Raw genomic sequence first — 22,134 nt, 5'->3', positions numbered from 1 at the left:
AGGCAGCAGGGACCGGGGCCCCTCAGAACTGGCAGCTTATAAGCGGGGAAGCCCTGGAAAGTGGTGGAGACACTCAAGTGGGGGCCCATAATGGGTCAGGAGAGTAACTTTCCCCCTTTCTCCCTCCATCCCTCCCTCCCCCCAAGCTGCTAAGTCCTGGGACTGGACTAGCAGCACCCTGGCCCAGCCCAGGCTCAGGCTCCACAGTCTAACCGACTGGAAATTTACAGGACTCCGGAATGAAACTGCGGAAGAAATTGAGAGGTCTGAGCCTTCCGTGTCCTCCTGCTCACTTACTCCCAAGAAGTCCAGCCCAACTAGAGGACCCCAGGCAAAGAGAAGCTCTCCACTCTTCAGAAACGCCCAAGCCAGGGTCCGGGAGCAGCCCCAGAGGACAAGGAGAGGGGCTTCCACTGCTAATGTCACAGGCTAGGCCTTGGCCAAGGCATGGGGGGGGCGTGTCACCCCACTAGTGAAACAAGTGAGACTCCTGGATCCCGCATACTGCCAAGGCCTCATGTTTCTCATGCCCTGACTGAGACCCTATACCCAGCCCAGGCCGGGAAGAGCATGAGGGAAGGGCACAGCCTTCCTTCTCCAGAGAATTTCTTACTTTCCCCACTGTCCCCCTCTTTGAAGGATTGGGGTAGGAAGAGTGGAAAGTAATTACCCTGATGTTCAAACACCCTAGCCCATTATAGCCCATAATTACGAAGCTGTAAAAGAGATCAAAGAGAGCGTACTGGCCAACAGGGGAAACAAACAGGACTTTCAGGCAGTGGGTACCTGTGTCCAGAGTTCTAGGAATCAAAAAGCAAGGCTTGGGGCCAGATGGCAGCCAACTCTGGGGCTGTCCATGCTTCCCTCCAGAACACCTGCACCCCGAAAGTGGGAGAGAGCAAACGAAAGGAGTACTTCTTGGGAGACTGGAATCTGGAAGGTAGAGAGGGTGGGTAGGCCCTCTGCATGGAAATACGGGGCTCCCGAAAAACAACACAGGGATCTCTTTGGGAGCTGCGAAGAGTCAGCCAGCCCCCTTGCTGGCTGCCCGCAGCCTCTAGCCCCTGGAACCAGGACCCTGCAGGAATTGCACACGACCCTCTGTGCCTCTCTGGGCTGTAGGTTTCCTCTCCAGACACAGAGGCAAGTCTCTGTCATCTCCTCCTCATCAACGACTGACTGAGTACCTACTGTGCCTAGGGCACCAAGCCAGGGAAGGCCAGGCCTTCTAGAACAACTCATCTTCTAGTTGTAGAGACAAGGCATATACATAATACAATGCTGATAACGTTCTCACAGTAAAAGTGAGCTGAGTTTGAGGACGGGGGTGGAGTTAGGAAAGAGCCTTGGTTTCCCCCTCCCCACAAAGCGTCCCCATGAAAACTGGTGCGTAAAGCACAGACAGAGACCCTGGCAGCATGCCAGAAGCAAGGGATTTCTGCCCCTAATGGGCTACCTGGGCTGGGCCAATCGGGAAAGATCCAGTAGAAGAGGTGGAATTCATCTGGGCTTGAAAGCAAGGGTAGGAGGAAATAGAAAGGATATAACCTTTATTGAGACCCACTCTGCCCAGAATGCTCAGGTTTGAGTCCAAAATTTCCTACTGACTGTTATCTGTGAGACTTTGAGCATGTCACTTAACTGCTGTATGCCTCAGTTTTCCTTTCTGTAAACTGGGGATAATAATAGGACCTACTTCACAGGGTTGTTTTGCAGACTATATAAATTAATCCACATAAAACCTTACAGTAGTACCTCAGACATAGTCAGTGTCCCTGAAGTATTAGTTATTGTCATATCAGCTATCACTACATGCTTTGGGTACATGATTTCATTTACTCCTCACAACTCTACAAGACAGTCATCAGTTTTGATCTGAAGAAACTGAGGCTCAGAGAGACCAAACAACTTGCCCAGGATCACAAAGATAAGCAATGGGGGCAGGATTCCCACTCAGGACTTCAGTCTTCCAAGGGCCTAGTTACCAGGTCGTGGTCTCTATGGTAGGAGAGGCGGGGCCTTGCTGTCTTCCACCAGGAAAAAGGCCACTGCTCTAGTCCAGGCATGACGTGATTGGGGCCTGTGTAATCACAAGGATGGCTGTGGAGTTGCTCACAGAGAAACAGAAACCAATTTGGATGACTAGATAGGGGGAGGGGGTGGCAGTGACAGGAACTGAAGAGTCCAGAAAAATTATGGTGAGGGTTTCAGAGAGGATCAAGAGGAAGTACCAATAAAAGAAAAAAACCAATCTTGTTAACTCTGAAAGCATGGGATGAAGGTCCCAGTGATGACAATAGTGATAACTGTGATCACTGAGTGGTTCCTGTGTGCTCGGCAGGGGGCTGAGAGCCTCCATCTGCACTGTCCCATGAAATCTTCACAATTACTTTCTGATGTAAGTTCCATTATTATTTCCCGTCTACGAATGAGGAAACAAGAGGCCCAGAGAGGTGAGCTCAAGTGTCCAGGTCACACTGAGGGGCAGTGGACATGCCGGGCTTCAGGCCCAGGGCTGTCGCCTCAAGACCCCCAGCTCTGTCGATGGTGATGACAGCACTAAGGCTAATCCGTATTCCAGAGCAGAGCCGATGGAAGTCAGCAGTTCTCAAACTTTTATCGCTAAAACCCACCTTTTCCCTATGCCGCCCATGAGCCATATATTTTTTATTTTTTTAATTTTCTTTAAAGGTTTTATTTATTTATTAGAGGTAGTGTGAGAGCGAGAGAGAGAGAAGCAGCAGGGGAAGTGGCAGAGGGAGAGGGAGAAGCAGACTCCCCGCTGAGCAGGGAGCCCAATGAGGGGCTCCATCCCAGAACCCCAGGATCATGACCTGAGCTGAAGGCAGATACTTAACTAACGGAAGGCAGGGGCTTAACCAGGCACCCCAAGCCATATTTTTTTAAATGTTTACCAAACTAACTGCATTTGTTATGCATAATTCATTTTCCTATGAGATAACTTGTAACCAAAAGCAAAAAATAAATATTTTAGTTAAGTTTGTGGGACTTATAAATCTTGGAAGTAGCTCAGACACCTCCATTCCTACCTTCACAGACCTCCTTTGGGCCAGGGGGCCCTAGGTAGGAGCTGCTTGGTGAGGCCAAAGGATGAGGTGTAAGGGAAGCCTTGGACCTGCCCCGCTGGAGAATGCGGGGCTAGAGCGCGCCCACAGAGATGAGGGAGAGGAGAAGCCCTGTGTGAAGCAGCTGCGGAGCGGGTGCAGGGGAGGAAGCCTGATCGGCAACTGCCAAAGCTGTGGAAGAAAAGCAGGTCCCAGGGTCGGGCCAAGGCACTTCTTCTAACTCCCAATGGTTTTTTGTTTCTGTGTTTGTTTTAGCTCAGGCACCATTTGGTACTTGACATACATCATTTTTATCCTCACAATGATCACTGGGGTAGAAAATAAAAGCCCCATTTTATGGCAGAGGAAACAAAGGCACAATAAGGTTAAGTGCCTCAAAGAGCACTCCCCTGTGTTCCTTGTTTCCTAGCCTCTGCGCACGTGCCTCAGTTCTCCCGCAGGAGTGCGATCCTCCCAGGGGGAGAAGGAAACCTTCCGTGTGGACGGCGTCCTGACGTGGCCCAGTGTTCACAGTATGGGAGATCATACCCGGCTTTAGAAGAAGAGTGGCGCTTCTCTGAGGCCTTCTTTCCTTTTCTCTCCGCCCACACCTGCATCTCTCTCTCTCTCTCTCTCACAAACACACACACACACGCTCTCTCTCTCTCTCTGCCCTCACGTTCATACTACCAAACACAAACACTAGGTACTCATCTACCAAATGAATAAATGAATGACATTTGCCCATATTCTGTAAAGCAAGGGAGATGGAATAGCCAGAAACAGGGTAGCTTCAATCTAACAAAATTCTGCTGCTGTTAAAGACCCACAAAGTCTTTTTCTTCTTCTTCTTCTTTTTTTTAAGATTTACTTATTTTTTGAAAGAGAGGCAGAGGGAGAGAGATAATCCTGAAGCAGATTCCCCACTAAGTGCCGAGCCTAACAAAGGGGGGGCTCCACGTGGGGCTTGAGCTCACCACCCCAAGATCATGACCTGAGCTGAAACCAAGAATCGGCCACTTAACCAACCGAGGTACCCAGATGCCCCAAGACCCACACAGTCTTGCACTGAAACCATGCTCTCCCCCTTCCAGGCGTGTCCTGGCCCCCATTTCCCACATCCTCCCCCGGCCCCCTTCTGCACTGGTGTGGCCAGCCTGGCAGAGCAGCTTCACCCACATGTGGGGCCACTTTTGAATCCTGCCCACATCCCTGTCCCCTCCGTGGGCTCATGGAAGAACCCAGGCTGTTTCCTTGAGACTCCTGGCTCAGGAAGCAGGCCTCAGGAGGATCAGGAAACCCCTAGGGGAATCTGGGCCCAGGCACAATGAGCAGGCACAGGGGCTAGGACCGGAAGCTTCCTCTTTTTACCCCATCGGGACCCCTTCCTCTAAGCTGACCTTACTCACCTGCATAGAATCTAACTAATCTCTGGCTTAGGGCACCATGAGAATCTTCTCATATGCATTCAGTGTTCCCGGCCAGAATGGGAGGCAACAGCTCAAGGAGATTAAAAGCCCAGGTTTGGGAAGTAGACAAGGCTCAGTTCAAATCACAGCTCCACCCCTTCCTAGCTCTGTAACCCTAGCAAGTTACTTAGTTTTTTCTTGTTCTATTTTTTTTTTAAGTTTCTTTATTTTTTTAATACTCTCTACACCCAAGGTGGAGCTTGAACTCACAGACCTGAGATGAAGAGTCGCACGCTCCACTGACTGCACCAGCCAGGTGCCCCAGTTATTTCAGTTTTCTGACCCTCACTTGTCTCATACGTCAAATAGAAAATAAAAATGTCTAGCTTTCCTGACTGTTGTGCAAAGTAAACAAGATGATACATAAAGAATCTGTCCCACCCGGCCCACGGTCAGTGCACAGGGAACGGTAACTAATATTAGAGCAGGAATCACAAATGCACACGTTCACAGGGCCTTGGAAGTAGCAGGCCAGGGAGGAGCGAGGCAAACCCGAGAGCCCGGCACAGTGGAGAGGCGGCAGCTGCCACCAGCTCCAGCCAGTGATGCCCCATGGAACTGTGGAGCCACTGGTTTGCAATCTTGCAGGAAGAATGGGAACTGCTTACGGATAAGGCAATAGCATCTGTTTCTGCTATTCTTGCATATGCTCTGTTAAAATTTCTGAGAGGTGGAAAAGCCCTTCAACTGATCCCTCCTTGCTCTGATCTGGGCAGGGAAAGGGGTTTAGGAACTTCCAGGTGATGGGGGTGGATATGGGGCAGGCAGCATGCCCTAGATGACAGGCTCTGCTGGTAGAGGGGGTGGTGGGGAAAGGACGGAGGCTTGAATTTCCACCCCTCAGACCCATCACGAGTTAGGAAAACCTGAGTGAACTGGGTCCATCTCTCCTAGGCAGCAAGGGGACAGAGAACAAAAGGGCCTCTCACGGCCTGGAGCTGGGTGAAGTTCAGAGCGTGTGTAGGGGCAGGTGTGAACCCACCTTGCTGGCCAGGGACAGGCAGGGGCGGGGGGCCCGCTGGGGACTCTCCAGCTTGACGATGCTGATGAATCCAGGCTCCAGATTGTCGTCATCACTGGCGTTGCACAGGTACAGGGGGTGGGACTGCAGAGAGAGGGAGAGAGGGAGAGGTTAGGGAGGCTCAAGGGGAGGTGGTAAGCGGCAGGAAACAAGCACCTGCCCACTGTTCCAGGCAGGGACAAGGCAGGTCTCCTAGTGGTGTGAAAGAGCAGGCCTTCTCATCTGAAGCTCAGAGGAAACTAGTTACCATCAGTTGTCATTTCCAGCGTGCCAGGGCCAAGAACACACGGAGGCAGGGAGCAGGTAGGCAGGAGGGTGTCCAAAAGGGGGACCTCCATGAAGAGTCTGCTGCAGAGCCACTCCAACAGCCCTCACACTGCCCCAGCCTCTCTAACCTCCTACTTCTTCTACCTGCTCCAAAACCCCAAGCTAAGAGCCCACATCAGCATGTTCAGAACCTTGCCTTCCCTCCATGCTCTCCCAGGGCAGCTGGATGCCAACAGTGCCTCCTGAGATCCCCTGAGATCCCCTGGGTGTCCTCTGAGATCCCCAGCTCTCATATGGCTTGGGTCTTCTCACTCGGCACTGCCTCATTCCTCTCAATGGCTCCCTTTGCCCCTGCCCTGGGCCCATCCTGGGATGAAGCCGGGCATGGGCAGGGAGAGTGAGGCTTGGCTTACAGCCTTAAACATCACACTTTCTAGGGGCTCATCCTGTCCTCAGCAGCAATGCAGGAGAGAGGGGCCAGCCCAGCGCCTCTGCCCTGAGGGTGTGGCGGGGCCAGTCTAGGACCCTGTGTCCCTAGCCCAGTCAGTGCAGAGCAGTGACTCAGAGGCGAGTGGGCCCAATGTGTGCTGACAGACCAAAGGATTTCCCCAGCAGAGGGACAAGAGTGCCCTTCTGTATACGCGAGGTGACTCAAAGGCCCATGTGAGTCTAAGTTTCCCAGAGTGCTGTGAGACAAAGTATGATCTCACTTGGAAACCCAGTGTATGTGGCAAGAAAGGGGATTCTTTTTTTTTTTTTTTTTAAGATTTTATTTATTTATTTGACAGAGAGAAATCACAAGTAGATGGAGAGGCAGGCAGAGAGAGAGAGAGGGAAGCAGGCTCTCCGCTGAGCAGAGAGCCCGATGCGGGACTCGATCCCAGGACTCTGAGATCATGACCTGAGCCGAAGGCAGCGGCTTAACCTTCTGAGCCACCCAGGCGCCCCAAGAAAGGGGATTCTACATGAGGGAGGCATGCCTACTCCCCTGTCCGCTGCTGCTGAAGTCTAAAGGACTTCCAGAAAGAAGCATCAGAGGAACCAGACAGCATTTTGAATTTATGAGGCTGTCTCTGAAGATGACAATGCTGGTGAGGGACTTAACGGGCACAGTCACTTTCTGAGAGCACTGTCCTGCTACTTCTTCTCACTGTCACTGCAGTTACCTGAACATAGTGGGTTCTCAAACACAGACACCACCTAGCTTTGAATTCCAGTCTTGTGAATACACATCTTTGGGCAGGGGGTGTTGAGATGGGACTGCTGTTCTTGCTCCCAGAATTTAAGGAGTACTAGTCTGGGGTGACCGAAGTTTAGTGTGCAGAAATGTTACGCACATCCCCCTACCAAACCCTGGAAAAAGGCCAGCCAGGGCCTGGGTTGTTCTCACTTCAGGCCCATTAGTCTGTCTGTCTGCCCATTTGTCCAACCAAACATCCCTTCATTTCTTCATTCTACCAACACTGAAGGCCCCCCTGGTGCCAGGCCCTGTGTGATCCGTGGGGGAGTCAACAATAAATAAGATGGGCTCTTTGCCTTAAAGAAGCTCAGAAGACAAGTTACAAATACACTGTAGGGTGATGTTATGACAGGTTCATGCAAAGGCCTACAGGACAGCGGCAGGCTTCAGGACTCCCTCGGATTCTGAGCAGGTGGTGCTCACCCGCTGGGCCCAGTGGAAGGGGGAGGACGCATTCCTGGCAGAGGAGGTACAGCCTATGCCCAGGGTGGAGACATCAGCAGGGGTCTGAGAGGGACTTGCAGCAATCAGTCTGGTGGGGAGGGACAGGCAGGAGACTAGGCTGGAAAGGTCAGCAAGCTCCAGACCCAGGAGCAGAGTCTACAAGTTTGCACTGGAGAAGGTTCCTCGGTAATGACAGAAAACTGTCTGGGGTGGTCAGGAGGCAGAAGGCAGCTGTTCCAACAGAACAAAGAGGTGGGAGATCCCCCTTCAGGAGACAGATTGAAGCCGTGGGAGTCCACCTTGGCTTGCTCTCCAGCTGCGACCCACGGTCAGCCTTCTTCAGATAACTCCAGCATGCCTCTCATGGACCAGGGGGTCAACTGAGGGGGTAGGTCACCTCAGAGAAGAGTTGTCTTTAGAGAAAGGTGTGCAAATATTTAATCACCACTCTGCCCTCAGACCTCTGCAGAGGGAACCAGCGTACACAAAGTGGTGTGGTATTGTAGGATGCCTCCGATGAGATTCAGGAGGAAAACTTAGTGTCGGAGTCACCAGACTTGTCTGGTCCTGAAAAGGTTATGGAGGAGGGGAGGGGAGGAAATTAGCTATTAGTCAATGCCTCTTGCATACCAGGCCCTCTAGATGCTATCTCACTATGAGGTAGCTGTGATCATCCCCATCTAAAGAAGAGAATGAAGCTTGAGGCACAGGGAAGTGAAGGTCACACAAGATTATCTGACTCCAGTCTCTGGAGTCATGTAACTCCAAATGAACGCAGAGTCAACTCTCCATTGTCCAGGCTAGTGATGATGATGATTGTTCTAGAAACTACTGTCTCCATCTTCATCAGATGAAGAAACTGAGGCGTTAAGTGGTTAAGTGACCAGCAAGGAAGAAGTCAAACTTTTACTGTTTGCATATAACATGATACATATAGAAAACCCAAAAGACTCAACCAAAAAATCTGCTAGAACTGATACATGAATTCAGTAAAGTCGCAGGATATAAAATCAGTGTATAGAAATCTGTTGCATTTCTATACACCAATAATGAAGCGGCAGAAAGAAAAATTAAGAAATCAATCCCATCTGGGGCAGCTGGGTAGCTCAGTTGGTTGGGCATCTGCCTTCGGCTCAGGTCATGATCTCGGGGTCCTGGGATTGAGCCCCATGTTGGGCTCCCTGCTCAGTGGGGAGCCTGCTTCTCCCTCTGCCCCTGCTTGTGTTCTCTCTCTCTCTCTCTCAAATAAATAAAATCTTTAAAAATAAAAAAAAAAATCAGTCCCATTTACAATTTCACCAAAAACAAAAGATACCTAGAAATAAACCTAACCAAAGATGTGAAAGACCTGTATTCTGAAAATTATAATGCTAACAAAAGAATTGAAGATGACACAAAGAAACAGAAAGATATTCGCTCATGGACTAAAAGAACAAATACTGCTAAAATGTCTGCCTAAAGCAATTTACAGATTCACTTATTCTTTTTTAAGTATTTTTAAATTTTTTTTAAATTTTATTTATTTGACAGAGAGAGAGAGATCACAAGTAGGCAGAGCAGCAGGCAGAGAGAGAGGGGGAAGCAGGCTCCCCGCTCAGCAGAAAGCCTGATGCAGGGCTTGATCCCACGACCCTGAGATCATGACCTGAGCCTAAGGCAGAGGCTGAGGTCATGCTGAGCCACTCAGGTGCCTCTAGAGATTTTTTTTTAAGATTTTATTTATTTATTGGACAGAGAGAGACACACCAAGAGAGGGAACACAAGCTGGGGGCGTTTGAAAGGGAGAAGCAGGCTTCCTGCTGAGCAGAGAGCCCGATGTGGGGCTCGATCCCAGGACCCTGGGATCATGATCTGACCTGAAGGCAGATGCTTAACTACTGAGTCACCCAGGAGCCCCTTTTTAAAAGATTTTATTCATTTATTTGAGACAGAGATAGAATGAGAGAGAGTACAAGCAGGGGAAGGAGCAGAGGGTGAGGGAGAAGCAGGCTCCCCACCAAGCAGGGAGCCTGATATGGGGCTGGATCCCAGGACCCTGAGATCATGACCTGAGCCAAAGGCAGACACTTCACTGGCTGAACCACTCAGATGCCCCAGCAATCTACAGAGTTAACGCAATCCATATCAAAATACCACTAGCACTTTTCACAGAGCTAGAACAAACAATCCTAAAATTTGTATGGAACCACAAATATCCAAAGAAATCTTGAAAAAGAAAAACAAAGTTGGAGGTACCACAATTTTGGACTTCAAGTTATACTACAAAGTTGTAGTCATCAAAGCAGTATGGTACTGGCACAAAAATAGACACAAAGGTCCATGGATCAGAATACAAAACCCAGAAAAGAACCCGCAACTATATGGTCAGTTGATCTTTGACAAAGCAGGAAGGGATATCCAACGGGAAAAATAATGTCAACAAATGGTGTTAGGAAAACTGAACAGCAACATGCAAAAAAATTAAACTGGACCACTTTCTTATACCGTACACAAAAATAAATTCAAAATGCATTATAGACCTAATTGTGAGACTTAAAATTATAAAAATCCTAGGAAAGAGCACAGACAGTAACTTCTTTGACATCAGCCATAGCAACTTCTTTCTAGATCTGTCTCCTGAGGTAAGGGAAACAAAATAAAAAATAAACTATTGGGACTACGTCAAAATAAAAATCTTCTGCATAGTGAGGGAAACAATCAACAAAACTAAAAGGCAACCTACAGAATGGGAGAAGATATTTTCAAATGACCTACTTGATAAAGCGTTGGTATCCAAAATATATAAAGAATTTACATGAGAAAGAGAGAGAGAAACAAACCATAAAAGACTCTTAGAGAACAAACCGAGGGCTGATGGAGGGAGATGGGTGAGGGTGGGCTAAATGGGTGATGGGCATTAAGGAGGGCACTTGTTATAATGAGCACTGGGTGTTGTATGTAAGTGATGAATCACTGAATTCTACTCCTGAAACCAATATCGCACCGTGTGTTGAATAACTAGAATTTAAATAAATGTATATATTTTTAATAATAGTACCTACATTTTTTTAAAAGATTTTATTTATTTATTTATTTGACAGAGAGATTACAAACAGGCCGAGAGACAGGCAAAGAGAGAGGAGGAAGCAGGCTCCCTGCTGAGCAGAGAGCCCGATGCGGGGCTGGATCCCAGGACCCTGGGATCATGACCTGAGCCTGAGCTGAAGTCATCAGCTTAACCCACTGAGCCACCCAGGCGCCCCTAAATAAATATTTGAAGAAAAAAAATTTATACAACTAAACACCCCCCGAAAATGAATAATCCAATTAAAAAATAGAAGACATAAACAGACATTTTTCCAAAGAAGATATGCAGATGGGCAACAGACATATGAAAAGGTGCTCGTCATCACTCATCATTGGGGAAATGCAAATCAAAACTACAATGAGATATGTCACCTTACACCTGTGAGAATGGCTAAGATCAACAACACAAGAAATAGCAGATGTTGGCAAGGATGTGAGGAAAGGGGAACTCTCTTACACTGCTGGTGGGAATGCAAGCTGGTGCAGCCACTCTGGAAAACAGTATGGAGGTTCCTCAAAAAGCTAAAAATAGAACTACCCTACAATCAGCAATCGCACTACAAGGTATTTACCCAAAGAATACAAAAATACTAGTTCAAAGGGAAACGCTCACCCTGATGTTTACAGCAGCATGATCTACAACAGCTAAATTATAGACACAGCCCAAGTATCCACTGACTGATGAATGGATAAGAAGATGCGGTAAAGGAACACAAGGGACTATTACTCATTAAAAAAAGGATGAAATCTCGCCATTTGCAATGATGTGGATGGAGCTAGAGAGCATTATGCTAAGCAAAACAACTCAGAGAAAGACAAATACGGTATGATTTCACTCATATGTGGAATTTAAAAACAAAACAAATGAGCAAAGGGGGGAAAGAGAGAGAGAAAGACAAACCAAGGAAACAGGCTCTTAACTGTAGAGAAGTGATGGTACTGGGGGCAGGTGGGGGGTGGGGTGGGGATGAACTGAATAGATGATGGGGATAAAGGAGGGCACTTGTCAAGTGATGAGCACCAGGTGTTGTAAGAAGTGTTGAATCACTAAATTCTACATCTGAGATTAATATCACACTTTATGTTAACTAACCAGAATTTTAAAAAAATTTTTTTTTTTTTTTAAGATTTTTATTTATTTGTCAGAGACAGAGGGAGAGAGAGTGAGTGAGCACAGGCAGACAGAGAGGCCGGCAGAGGCAGAGGGAGAAGCAGGCTCCCTACCGAGCAAGGAGCCCGATGCGGGACTCGATCCCAGGACCCTGGGATGACGACCTGAGCTGAAGGCAGCTGCCCAACCAACTGAGCCACCCAGGCGTCCCAAGAATTTTTAAAAAACTAAAAAAAAAAAAAAAAAAGTTAAGTAACATGTCCAGAATTACAATAGCTGAGATCAGAAGAAATGAAGAAGTAGGATAATGTAAAAAATAATCATAATAAATTAAGAATAATTTCCATTTTACTTTGAAAACATGATGCCTCCCCCCAACTCATGGCCATCCTAATTCTACATTCCTTAACAAGTCCCTGAAACATTGGTGGTGACTTCCAGGATTCTATCCTCCACCTTCCTTTCTTTTCACTCTCCAAGCACCCCCTGGGTGAGTCCAGCCAGTGCATGGCTTTCAGAGATCATCGATTACATACATATGTGCCCCCAGACCTCTCTTGACTTCCAGACCGAATGTCTGACATTTGGGGCCTGGATGTTTCTGCCTGAAGAAGCTTAAGTGAGACATCTCAATCTCAGCATGTTCAAAATTGAACTAATCATTTTATCCCTCAAAACTGCTCCTCCTGTGTTCTTTATTTTAGGGACTGAAATCCCCATCCACCTCCTACCCAAGCCAGATGTTGTCCTCCTAGCTTCCTAGGAGGTCATCTCACTGGGGTCATCTCACTCCCCCCAACCCCAGTTCTCTATACACTAAAGCCAGAGTGGTCTAAAATGCTAACCTGTGTCATTCTTCCACTCTAAGCTCTTAAAAGGCTTCTCATAGCTCTTGGAATAAAGTCTGTGTCTATAAACACAGCTTAAAGGTTCTGCCTGCTCTGGGCTTACCATTCCCTGCCCATACTTGGTCCCCCCTTGCAAGCCATGGCTCCCCTTTGGTGCCTGCCACACAGCAGGTACTCGACCGGTATTTTTTCTATTAAATATTAAAGGTCGACACCCAGATAGCTGACAGTTAACTTTAATAAAGGCAACACAGTGCACACCAAAATTCTGGGAATGCTGGCTTTGGGAGAGGACTTATTTATTTATTTATTTATTTAAATATTTATTTATTTATTTATTTGACAGACAGAGACCACAAGCAGGCAGAGAGGCAGGCAGAGAGAGAGAGGAGGAAGCAGGCTCCCTGCTGAGCAGAGAGCCCGACGCGGGGCTCGATCCCAGGACTCTGAGATCATGACCTGAGCCGAAGGCAGCGGCTTAACCCACTGAGCCACCCAGGTGCCCTTGGGAGAGGATTTAGAGAGCAGATGGTGAAGATGGAGTTTGGTGCTTTTGCTTTGAACATTTCAGTCATAGGATGATATACCAAGATACTAATTTGAGTTTCGTTTTTTTGCTGTTGGGGAAGAACAGAAAAGAATGAAAGCTATTTATGTTTTGTTCTCTGTCTTTTCTTTCCTGCCATTCCAAGAAAAGAGGCCCCACCCCCCTCTATTTCCCTGCCTCAGGGGCACTTGCCCAAAGCAAGTGTTGCTAAAGACCTATCTTCCTGCCTTTTGTGAAGGACTGAACTCCTTGAGGAAAATATTGAGTGTCCTGGAGGCAGAAAGGAGTGTGTAGGGTAGGGGGGCAGTGGGGGCCATTAGAGTCCCAGGAATCCTAGAGAATTGGGGGCAGAGTCTGGGGATATGCCAAGTTGTAGGAGTCTGCAGGCTGGGCCACAGGAGCAGTAGGGTAGTTTCCAGAAGCCTGGGCCTGGGCAAAGATGACGCACCTCTGCAGATTTCATGCAAACACTTGTACCTGAACAATGGGCACGTTTGTGGTGACCAGCGCAGACAAGCTTCAGAGGGGTCTCCCAGATATTTGTTTCAGCTGCTCTGTGAGGGGAAGCTCTCAAGAAAACAGATTTCTTGACAGTTATATTTGTGGCATGAAAACCATACTCATTACACTTTTGTATGGTTTGACTCTTTTACAGTAAGATTTTTCAAGTATTCTCAGATTAAAAACCAAACCAAAAAAAAAAAAAAAAAAGTCATTCAACTAGGACACCATTCATTACCTAGCAAAACAGTTTTAGTCTTCCTTGGGTGTAACCCAGGCTGTCTTTGCTCCCTCCTCCAGGGGATTTTCAGCTGGGAAGAAGGCCCCTGAGAGGAAAATAGATCCAAATGCACCTGCCTCCTTAGGATGGAAGGTCTTCTAATAAGGTGTCACCTGTCCTCTCAGTGACACCCAGAGAGAGCCAAGAGAAAGAGGTTTGTAGCATTCAGAGAGGGTGTAGCTGGGGAGGGCCCCCCAAAACCTGACAGGCTTAAGGATTGGTTATCTGTGTGTTTCTGAAAGGTCAGACGTTGGGACACCCTATCCCATATGTTGCCATGAGGGGCAAATGAAGAGGAGCCTGAACTTTCTCTCAGGGTCCAGGCCACTCTGGCTGAGAACTCAGCTTTGCACACGTATTTTATGCAACTATGAAAAGCCATGAATACTGTCCTTTAGTGGTATGTGTTGTACTCCTATTCTTGGATCTGTTCTCTATGTCTCTGTCTTCCTCCTTTAACTTATTTGTTCTGATTTTACCCCTCCCTTCCAAAACAGACCTAAGGCTCCAATTCTGACTCCGTCATTTGCCTGTATGATCTAGGGCAGGTTACTTTGCCTTTCTGAGCCACACATTCTTCACCTACAGAATGGGATGATTGTCATGAAGAACGGAGATAATGAATATATGCCTAGCACTGAGCCCAACACTCAGTCAACGCTCATTAAATGGTAGTTGTTTTATTATTGCATTTGCAACAGTAAAATCCCTCCTCATTGTGGAAGGGACAAAGACCTTTCTGAGTGCTACTCCCTTGGTGATTGTCAACAGTGCCTCTGAATGCCAGTGTTCTACAAGGCACAGTCTGGGACAGCTCATTACCCACGGTCACTTCCCTCCTGTGTTCAGCCCCCCAAACCCCACTGAACAAGCTCTTCCAGTTCTCAGCCTGCCTCCTTCCCGTGAAGCAGCCACGTGATCTCATTACCTCCTCACAAAGGGCATTCCAGGGCTCAACCGAGCCCCAAACTTAATGCTGGTCTTTCTTTATCCGCGGCATCTCCTCATCTTAGGGTGTGTGCTTTTGCAAGCAATTCTTTACAGTCTCTTGTTTCCAGCCACCCTCCTCCCCCCACCTCTGCTGCAATAATCTCTTAGTTCTCTGATTCCACATACGGACCTTCACCCAGGCCTTGGACAGGAACTTTACTGCCTGCTACAATTTTGCCTTTGTAATCAGGAACATTGGCCAGGCATCAAAGGCACCTTTCTCCCCATTTCCTCTTTTCAGATTTTATAATCAATCTCTCCTGTGCAACCTCCATTACCTGCACTTAGTACTACCTGACTCTTATCTCCAGCAGTAGGACACACCAGTATCATAAAGTCAAGCTCTGTAGCTCGGGCGTTGGGAAACACAGTTGGGCCTGAAGTGGCTGCTTCCTGCCTGCAGCACCAGAACAGCCTCGGAGGCCTAGTTTGGCCACCTTGTCCTTTATTAAAGAGGTCAATGTTCACAACCACAGGTTAGATCCTAGTGGTGACTGATTAGGCTTGGATTTGGAAACCTCTAGACCTCATTCTCTTCCTTACCTTAGCTTGTCACTACAATCTTCGGGATGGCTGAGTTTCCTACTGAATTAAGCTGGGAGGCTGGGAAATTGTCAAAAGGGGTTCCTTTTATTCTATTAATATTTTTTTAAACAACGAAAATGTATTCCTGCTTAATTGTGTGATTTTTTTTAAGGTGCAAAAGAAAATAACATTGGTGGGGCTAGCCAAGCACAGCCCCGGGCTCCCTGATGAGAGTGGACTGGCAAAGAGAGGATGGGTGACAGAGGCCTCCTGTGTTTCTCACTTGATCCAGAGAACCTCCTGGCAGACAAGTGTGCCAGTGAGCAATTGGGCTGACACGAGAACGGAAATGATGTGCCAGCTTCCAACAGGAAGCAAGGGGACAAAGTCTGAGACAAAGTATGAGCTCATCAGAAGTCTAGTGGGGGGTGGGGGGTGCCTGGGTGGTTCAGTCAGTTAGGCGTCTGCCTTGGGCTCAGTCATGATCCTAACATTGGGCTCCCACTCAGCGGTTCTGCTTCTCCCTCTCCCTCGGTGATCATGATCACTTTTGCTCTCTTTCAAATAAATAAAATCTTAAAAAAAAAAAAAAAAAGTCCAGCCTGGGGCTTGCATTTTGGAAGTCCTTTGTATTTGCTGAAAGAATTAATAAAATTTCATTTGAATCCAGTTGCCATATAGTTTATTATAAAGAGTTGTGAATTACTAATAGCCGGGCCTGGTTCATGCCTCTAAGGCCCTTCAAAACTTACTTTTGACAGATGAGGAATGGGAGACTCAAGTCACAGACTGCCCATGGCCACACAGCTAGTTAAAGGAGATGGAGGGCTCCAGAATTCAATGCCAGTATCCTCTCTATCCAGCCGTGCCACCTCCAGGGGTGTGCACTGGGAGGGATTCTGCACGGTACAGCAAGCATTAGGTGCATATCGCAATGCATGGGTGGAAGGCTTCAGGACCTCCATCTGTAGAATGTTCCAACTTGAATCATTCTCAGCAACAACACAGTAGTAAGGTCTGTTTGCTCCTCTTCCTTCCCAGCCTAGGCTCCTTCCAGCAGCCCTGTTTCCCTTCTGTTCCCTAGGGCTTATCTCATCTCTTCTCCTAGCCACAACAAAGGTAGCCAGACCCAGACACCGCTCAGAGATGCTTTCCCAGTGAACAGTCCATGTTTGTTTAGGATGAGAAAGGTGTGTCCTGAAATTAGAGGTCACAGAAGCTCAGACCCCAATAATGGTCTTTCAACCAGACTACAATTTCCCCGTTCTGTCTCGCTCCACATTACAGGTTTCATTCTTCAGTTTAAAAATTCACCTACCCTTCTCTCGGATCCTGGACAAACTCCATGATTAAGTGGACCTCATGACCCTAAAATGGCCTCCACGGTGGGGTTTTCCTGACCCCACACTTTGCCTGGCCTCTATGGATGGGTAGTTCACAGAGTCAGAAGCAGAGTCATGAGCAGGAAGAAGGGAGGGGAAAGAAGAAAGAGCTAACTAAGTTGCTTTTGAAATAAATTGATATCAGAGAAGAAGCTTACTCGGCAATCATCAGAGGGAAAGAGGAAAATCTCCGCCACCCAAGAGGTAGAGCTTCTGTCCATTCTATTCCCACCCAGAAACACGGCTTGTCCTGACTCAGCCCAGAATGACCTCTGGAAGCTACTCAGGAAGTTAGGAGCAAAGAAGAGGGAGCTCACCAAATGTTTTAATTACATCAATGCTCTTTAGAAGGAAAGCTATGAAACAGGATGCCAAAGTTCTGAGGCCCACGAAGGTCAAGACCTCGGAAGACACGCCAGTCACGCAGTTTGAACTCCTCCACCAGGTGAGGCTCTCAGGGATCAAACCTCTAAGCATCCCACACTAGGAGGTCCTGAGGTGTCAGCTGAGTTCTGCCCCTCAGTCAGTGACCACTGTTGCAGGGAGACCCTACGGCCTTCACTGTCTTCCATCTTTCGGGAAGCACTGCTCGAGGCCCCTCATTTACCTAAGTCTTGTTAAAAGAGGTCATCCGAGCAAGAGCTGAGGTCTTGGCCTGGGTGGCAGTATCGCTAGGGCAGCACTTGCCCTCCCATTTCCAGGATAAGGGTCTAAGGAGGCTTGGGCCAGGGCCCCTCCTATGGGTGGCCTTCGCTCTTACCACACGACACTAGTTCACCGCCCCCCACAGGGCTCCAGCCCAGCCCAGGATGCTGCCTGAAGACAGTCTTGAGACCGTCTGCTTTCCGATTTTGCTGCTGTTACAGCTAAACTCGTGCCAGGGATGGCAGAAATTTAGAGACCTGCTGGAACCAGGCAGTGCTGATGCTGCTGTTTAAATAATTACTTCTGTCGAGATTTTAACACCGAAAAGGCCACCGACTAAAACCAGACAGCCTCTGTGAAAGAAGACCGCAGAAATGAGACTTGAGGACATCAGATTATTCACGTCAATATGCCACAGGCCTGTCTGGACTCCCAGCAGAGCTACTCAAGCATTGCTGAGGTTGGTGAGTTTACCGCAAGGGTGTGAAACAGCCACGTTAATCTGGTTATTTCACACATGCCATGTCTTTCAGGCCTAGTCTCCTGCTCAGAGGTTGCGGGGATTCCAAGTCGCCCCCCAAACTCAGTGCCAGTTATCCACGACCTGCTTCCTGCGGTGCTCATACATCCTTTGAGGGACGGATCCTGTATCCCGATGGACCAGCACAACTAAATCTGTGGTCAGCTTTGAACTTCACGTTGTGAGTGGGGATGGGAAGTTATGGCATTTGCTTGGCTGGTCCCCGTCCCCAGATCCGGGGCTGTAAACACAAGACTGCACGTACATTGGAAAGTGAGTGGGGAGAAAATGGAGCACAGGCCTGCACTTTGGTCAAGAAACAATAGAGGGGCTCTAAGGTAGTTGCGATAAGAAATGACATTAGGAGGAGAAGGACAAAATTATTCACGACACCAGCCAACTCAGATGCCCAGAGTCTCTCCTCAGAAGCCACTGGGGGTTGAGATCTGGCCAAGGAGGCTTCTGTTCCGAAGAGGCAACAGTCCGAAGAGGCTTGTGTTGGATTCGACCCACAGGCTCCAGCCCAAGTGCTGACAGCCCTTTGACCACAGCTCTGAATCCCTGTCCATGGGGTGGCCCTGGGGAAGAGGCCTGCTTTGGGGGGACTGTTTAATGATTTGCCAGTAAAGAACAAGGCAAACAGCCTGCTGGCAGCCGCCTGGAGGCAACAGGAGAATAGATTTTTATTCCCACCCACAGTGGAGCCTTCCAGGCAGGAGATAAAAGAAAAAGTGAAAGATGGTGTTGCGAGACCCTGGAAGGGATGGTGTTTGGGGATCGGCACTATGCTGGGTCTCCGTGAATAGCGCCTGGATATCTTGGCATTGCTGCCCATTGGTATTTCCATCCTCTGAATATTTGAGTAATTGCTCATAGCAGCATTTCTTGGGCTTCTAAGCACTAAAGAGTAAGATCTATAAGTGGCCCCTTCTGGCAGGGTTCTAGCGTTAAAGAGGATGAAACCAGAAAAACACTGTCTTGGCTCTTAAGTAGCCTTTTACAGAAAAGATGTATGAGCTGGGAAAGTAGTTTGGTTCTCTGCTAAATTCCTTTTACTTTCTTCTCATGGGCCTTTACCAATCTCCTCAGCTCTACAGGGAAAAAGGGGGCCCCTCCCCTTCCCCTGTGAGCCAGACTCCCAAGGTCTAAGTCCTGCAGCTTTCCACCTCTTTCCACCCTCAAACCTCTCAGCCCAGTCCTGTAATCTAAGCAGCCTTCAGTCCTCAGAATCAAACACCTTCCCCCATCGGTCCCCTAAAATGATAGATTCAAAATTCTTAAATGACACTTACCTCTTACAGTTGTATCAATACAGTGCCTAGGTCTTAGATTTCAATAAATCACTAGTCCTTTCCCTCTCCCCCTAAAGTCGATCCAGAGCTACTTCGGGTCAGAAACTAGGCCTTATTCATCAAGGAGCAGAATGCCAGGCACACAGAGATGTGAAGAAAAAAATGCCTGCATGTAGAATTATCTGTTTTAATAAATGGATGTGAAATCAAATAAAATTGGGGTTTTTTTGTTATTTGATCAGGATATGCTTGTTTTCAGATTTCTGCTTTCTCTTCGAAAACCTTCCGTATACTCCCTGTAAGTTTAGGTTTTAAAGCCAGCTTACAGTATTTTGACCTCTTAGTGAGGGAGAATTTGCTTCCTTTTTATATCACACCTAAACCTCCTTCGTCACCCTGAACAAAACTCACTTCTTTCAGGAAAATCTTCCCTCTTAACAGCCCATCCCCAATTACTCTCTTACTGTCTTCCTTCAGTATCAGTGTGCTAAGTTGAACATAACCCCTAATGGAAAAGAAAGCGTCCCCCTGCAAAAAAGGGAGTGGGTTCCTGCTCTCAAGAGACTAGAGCCCAACTGGAAAGCTATGGCCACGCGCTCACACACACACAAGGCACTCAAGGCCATTGTCCAACAACACACAGGGAACGCAAACCACAGGTCACAGCACATCCGCACTGAGACAACACAGAATGAACAGACAGACTAACTTATTCTTGTGATATTATTTTGGAAGCGCTCGCTTGTCCTCTTGGGACATCTTGTCTAATCTCCCAGATATGATGGGAAGCTCCTTCAGGGCAGGAACCAATTAGAGTCTGTTCAAAACAATTTTATTTATCTTTTTTATCCCTACAGCATGGCCTCAAAGAAACTCTTGCTCCCACTGGCCGCAGGCTTATAGGGTTGCCTACCAAGATTTTATGAGGACTCAGGCCAGTGATCTGCATGGAAAAGTTCTGGAAAAACTCTAGAGTTGATGTACTCCCAATACTACTCCATATTTTTTCCGAGTGGGTCAGGTTAGTATTAAATAAAATAATGGCTTTAAATAACATTTTTCTTACCTTCAGTGGATGAGAGATGAATTATATTTCTTTTCTCCATCCTTGTGCTCTGAAAAGCTGATGTGTCTGAAGCCCAGCTCTTAAGGGCTTTAGCTGAGGAGCCACTCAGTACCATCGCCTTTCCTGTTTCAGATTCCCCGCAGCCTGCTCAGCCCTCCAGCCCACTCTGGTCCTGAGGATGTATGTTCGAACATTCCAAGCATCCTTTAACTCACTCTTTGTGAACCATGAGTTCTTTGTCACTTCCTAATTGCTCAGACCCCTTTATTTTTCTTGCTAAACGCAGATGGTAAAAGATATGAGGAGACCATCAAAGTGCTGAGAAATGGAAGAGGAGTCTTCTCAGTTGTCAAGTGGGCTCTGCGGGACAGAAGTTCCTGCTTGCGTCTGTCAGGACATTCGGAGAGGGGCCATCGCCAGACTTAGTGGGTAAGGGAAGTCCTGGGAGAGTTAGGAAGGAGCAGAGCCAAATTTCTGGGTTGAGAGTTCACAGGGCAGTGAGGATCAACAGCCGCACTTCGGAGATCTACACTGTTATCAAGGTACAAAGCAACACTACCCTTTGTCCTTTTTATTTTTACCCTGCTAATGGAACCCTTCGCCCTGAATTAAGACGATTATTCGGCTTTGATGTTGCGTTTTATATTGGTAAAGTACTTTATAATCCCTCATTAGCTATTTTATTCTCCCTTTATTAGTACCACCCATTTTACAAATGAGGGCCAAGAGACAACACAATGCATGTTGGGCTTGCAACCAGGAATCCCGAATTCTGGGCATGGACTGCATGTATTAAATATAATGAAAGGCGATGTGGCAGACCATCGGAAGAGCCACAGAGGAAAGGAATAAAAGTGCCAAAATTCTGAGCGCCTTCTTGGGAACTAAACCTCCAATGATTTAGAGCAAGACCTGAAATGTCCAGTTTATTTTGGCAGCAGCAAAACTGAGAGCTCTCACTAGCTTAAATTTAAAATGTGATCACCAAACATGTCTTTAATAAGAAAATGGTTCTCCTGGTTCACTAAGTTCCTCCAGAACAGACTTGAAAGCATAAGGAACAAAGGATGTATGGGGCCAGTTGTTTTCTAAGAATGTGGATTGAAGCTAAAGCAAGGCCATATGCCTAACTTACTTCTGACATGTCGAACATCCCTTCTTGACACTCTCCCTACTTGCTGTTCTTGATGTAATGCTGTTCTATTCTTCCACTTGTCTGTGCCTCATCTGATGCCTCTGCCTTCCTCTTCTTTTCTTCTTCCTTTCATTTAAATATAAGGAGGTGCAGGGACACCTGGGTGGCTCAGTTAGTTAAGGGGCTGCCTTCAGCTCAGGTCATGTTCTCAGGGTCCTGGGATCGAGTCCCACATCAGACTCCCTGCTCAGCTGGGAGGCTGCTTCTCCCTCTTCCTCTGCTGTTCCCCCTGCTCTTGCTCTCTCTCTCCCAAATAAATAAATAAAATCTTAAAAGTAAATAAATAAATAAAAGGAGATGTTCTCTGATTTTATTACCTTTCTTCTGGGGTTCTTGTTCCCTCTAGTATCTTGGCAAATTCCAAAAATTTCTCCTAAGTCAAATTATCCTGCACTATAAAATGTCTGATATACATTGTTTCTTTGAGGTCTTTCTGGTCCCTCAAACTCAAAAATACCAAACATATGTACATCATCGTCTGCCTGCACTCCACCCTAAGCCAATAACTTCTCTTAATTTGTCTGTTTTTGTTAAGGGCACTGTCATTAGAGACCCAGGCTGAGCACCTCAGAGCCATTAGGATCTCCCCTTCCTGTATCCCATCACTCAAACTCCTCTTTGGAAACCTACTTCCTCTATCTCCCTGGAGCCTGAAGCACT

General features: G+C 47.4%; 1 protein-coding gene across 1 annotated transcript in view; it reads right to left on the bottom strand.

Moving 5' to 3' along the window:
- The window catches only part of RNF43 (ring finger protein 43), a 66,262-nt gene that overhangs the window by 10,484 nt on the left and 33,644 nt on the right, over nt 1-22,134 (bottom strand). Inside the window, exon 3 of the mRNA XM_082705903.1 lies at nt 5,517-5,639. Coding sequence (XP_082562029.1) covers nt 5,517-5,639 — 123 coding nt within the window. The remainder of the gene's footprint in view (nt 1-5,516; nt 5,640-22,134) is intronic.

This window comes from Mustela nivalis (assembly GCF_964662115.1).
Source record: "Mustela nivalis genome assembly, chromosome: 17".
NCBI lineage: Eukaryota > Metazoa > Chordata > Mammalia > Carnivora > Mustelidae > Mustela > Mustela nivalis.
The sequence above is the reverse complement of the archived record's forward strand: the minus strand, read 5'-3'. Positions and strand labels throughout refer to the sequence as shown.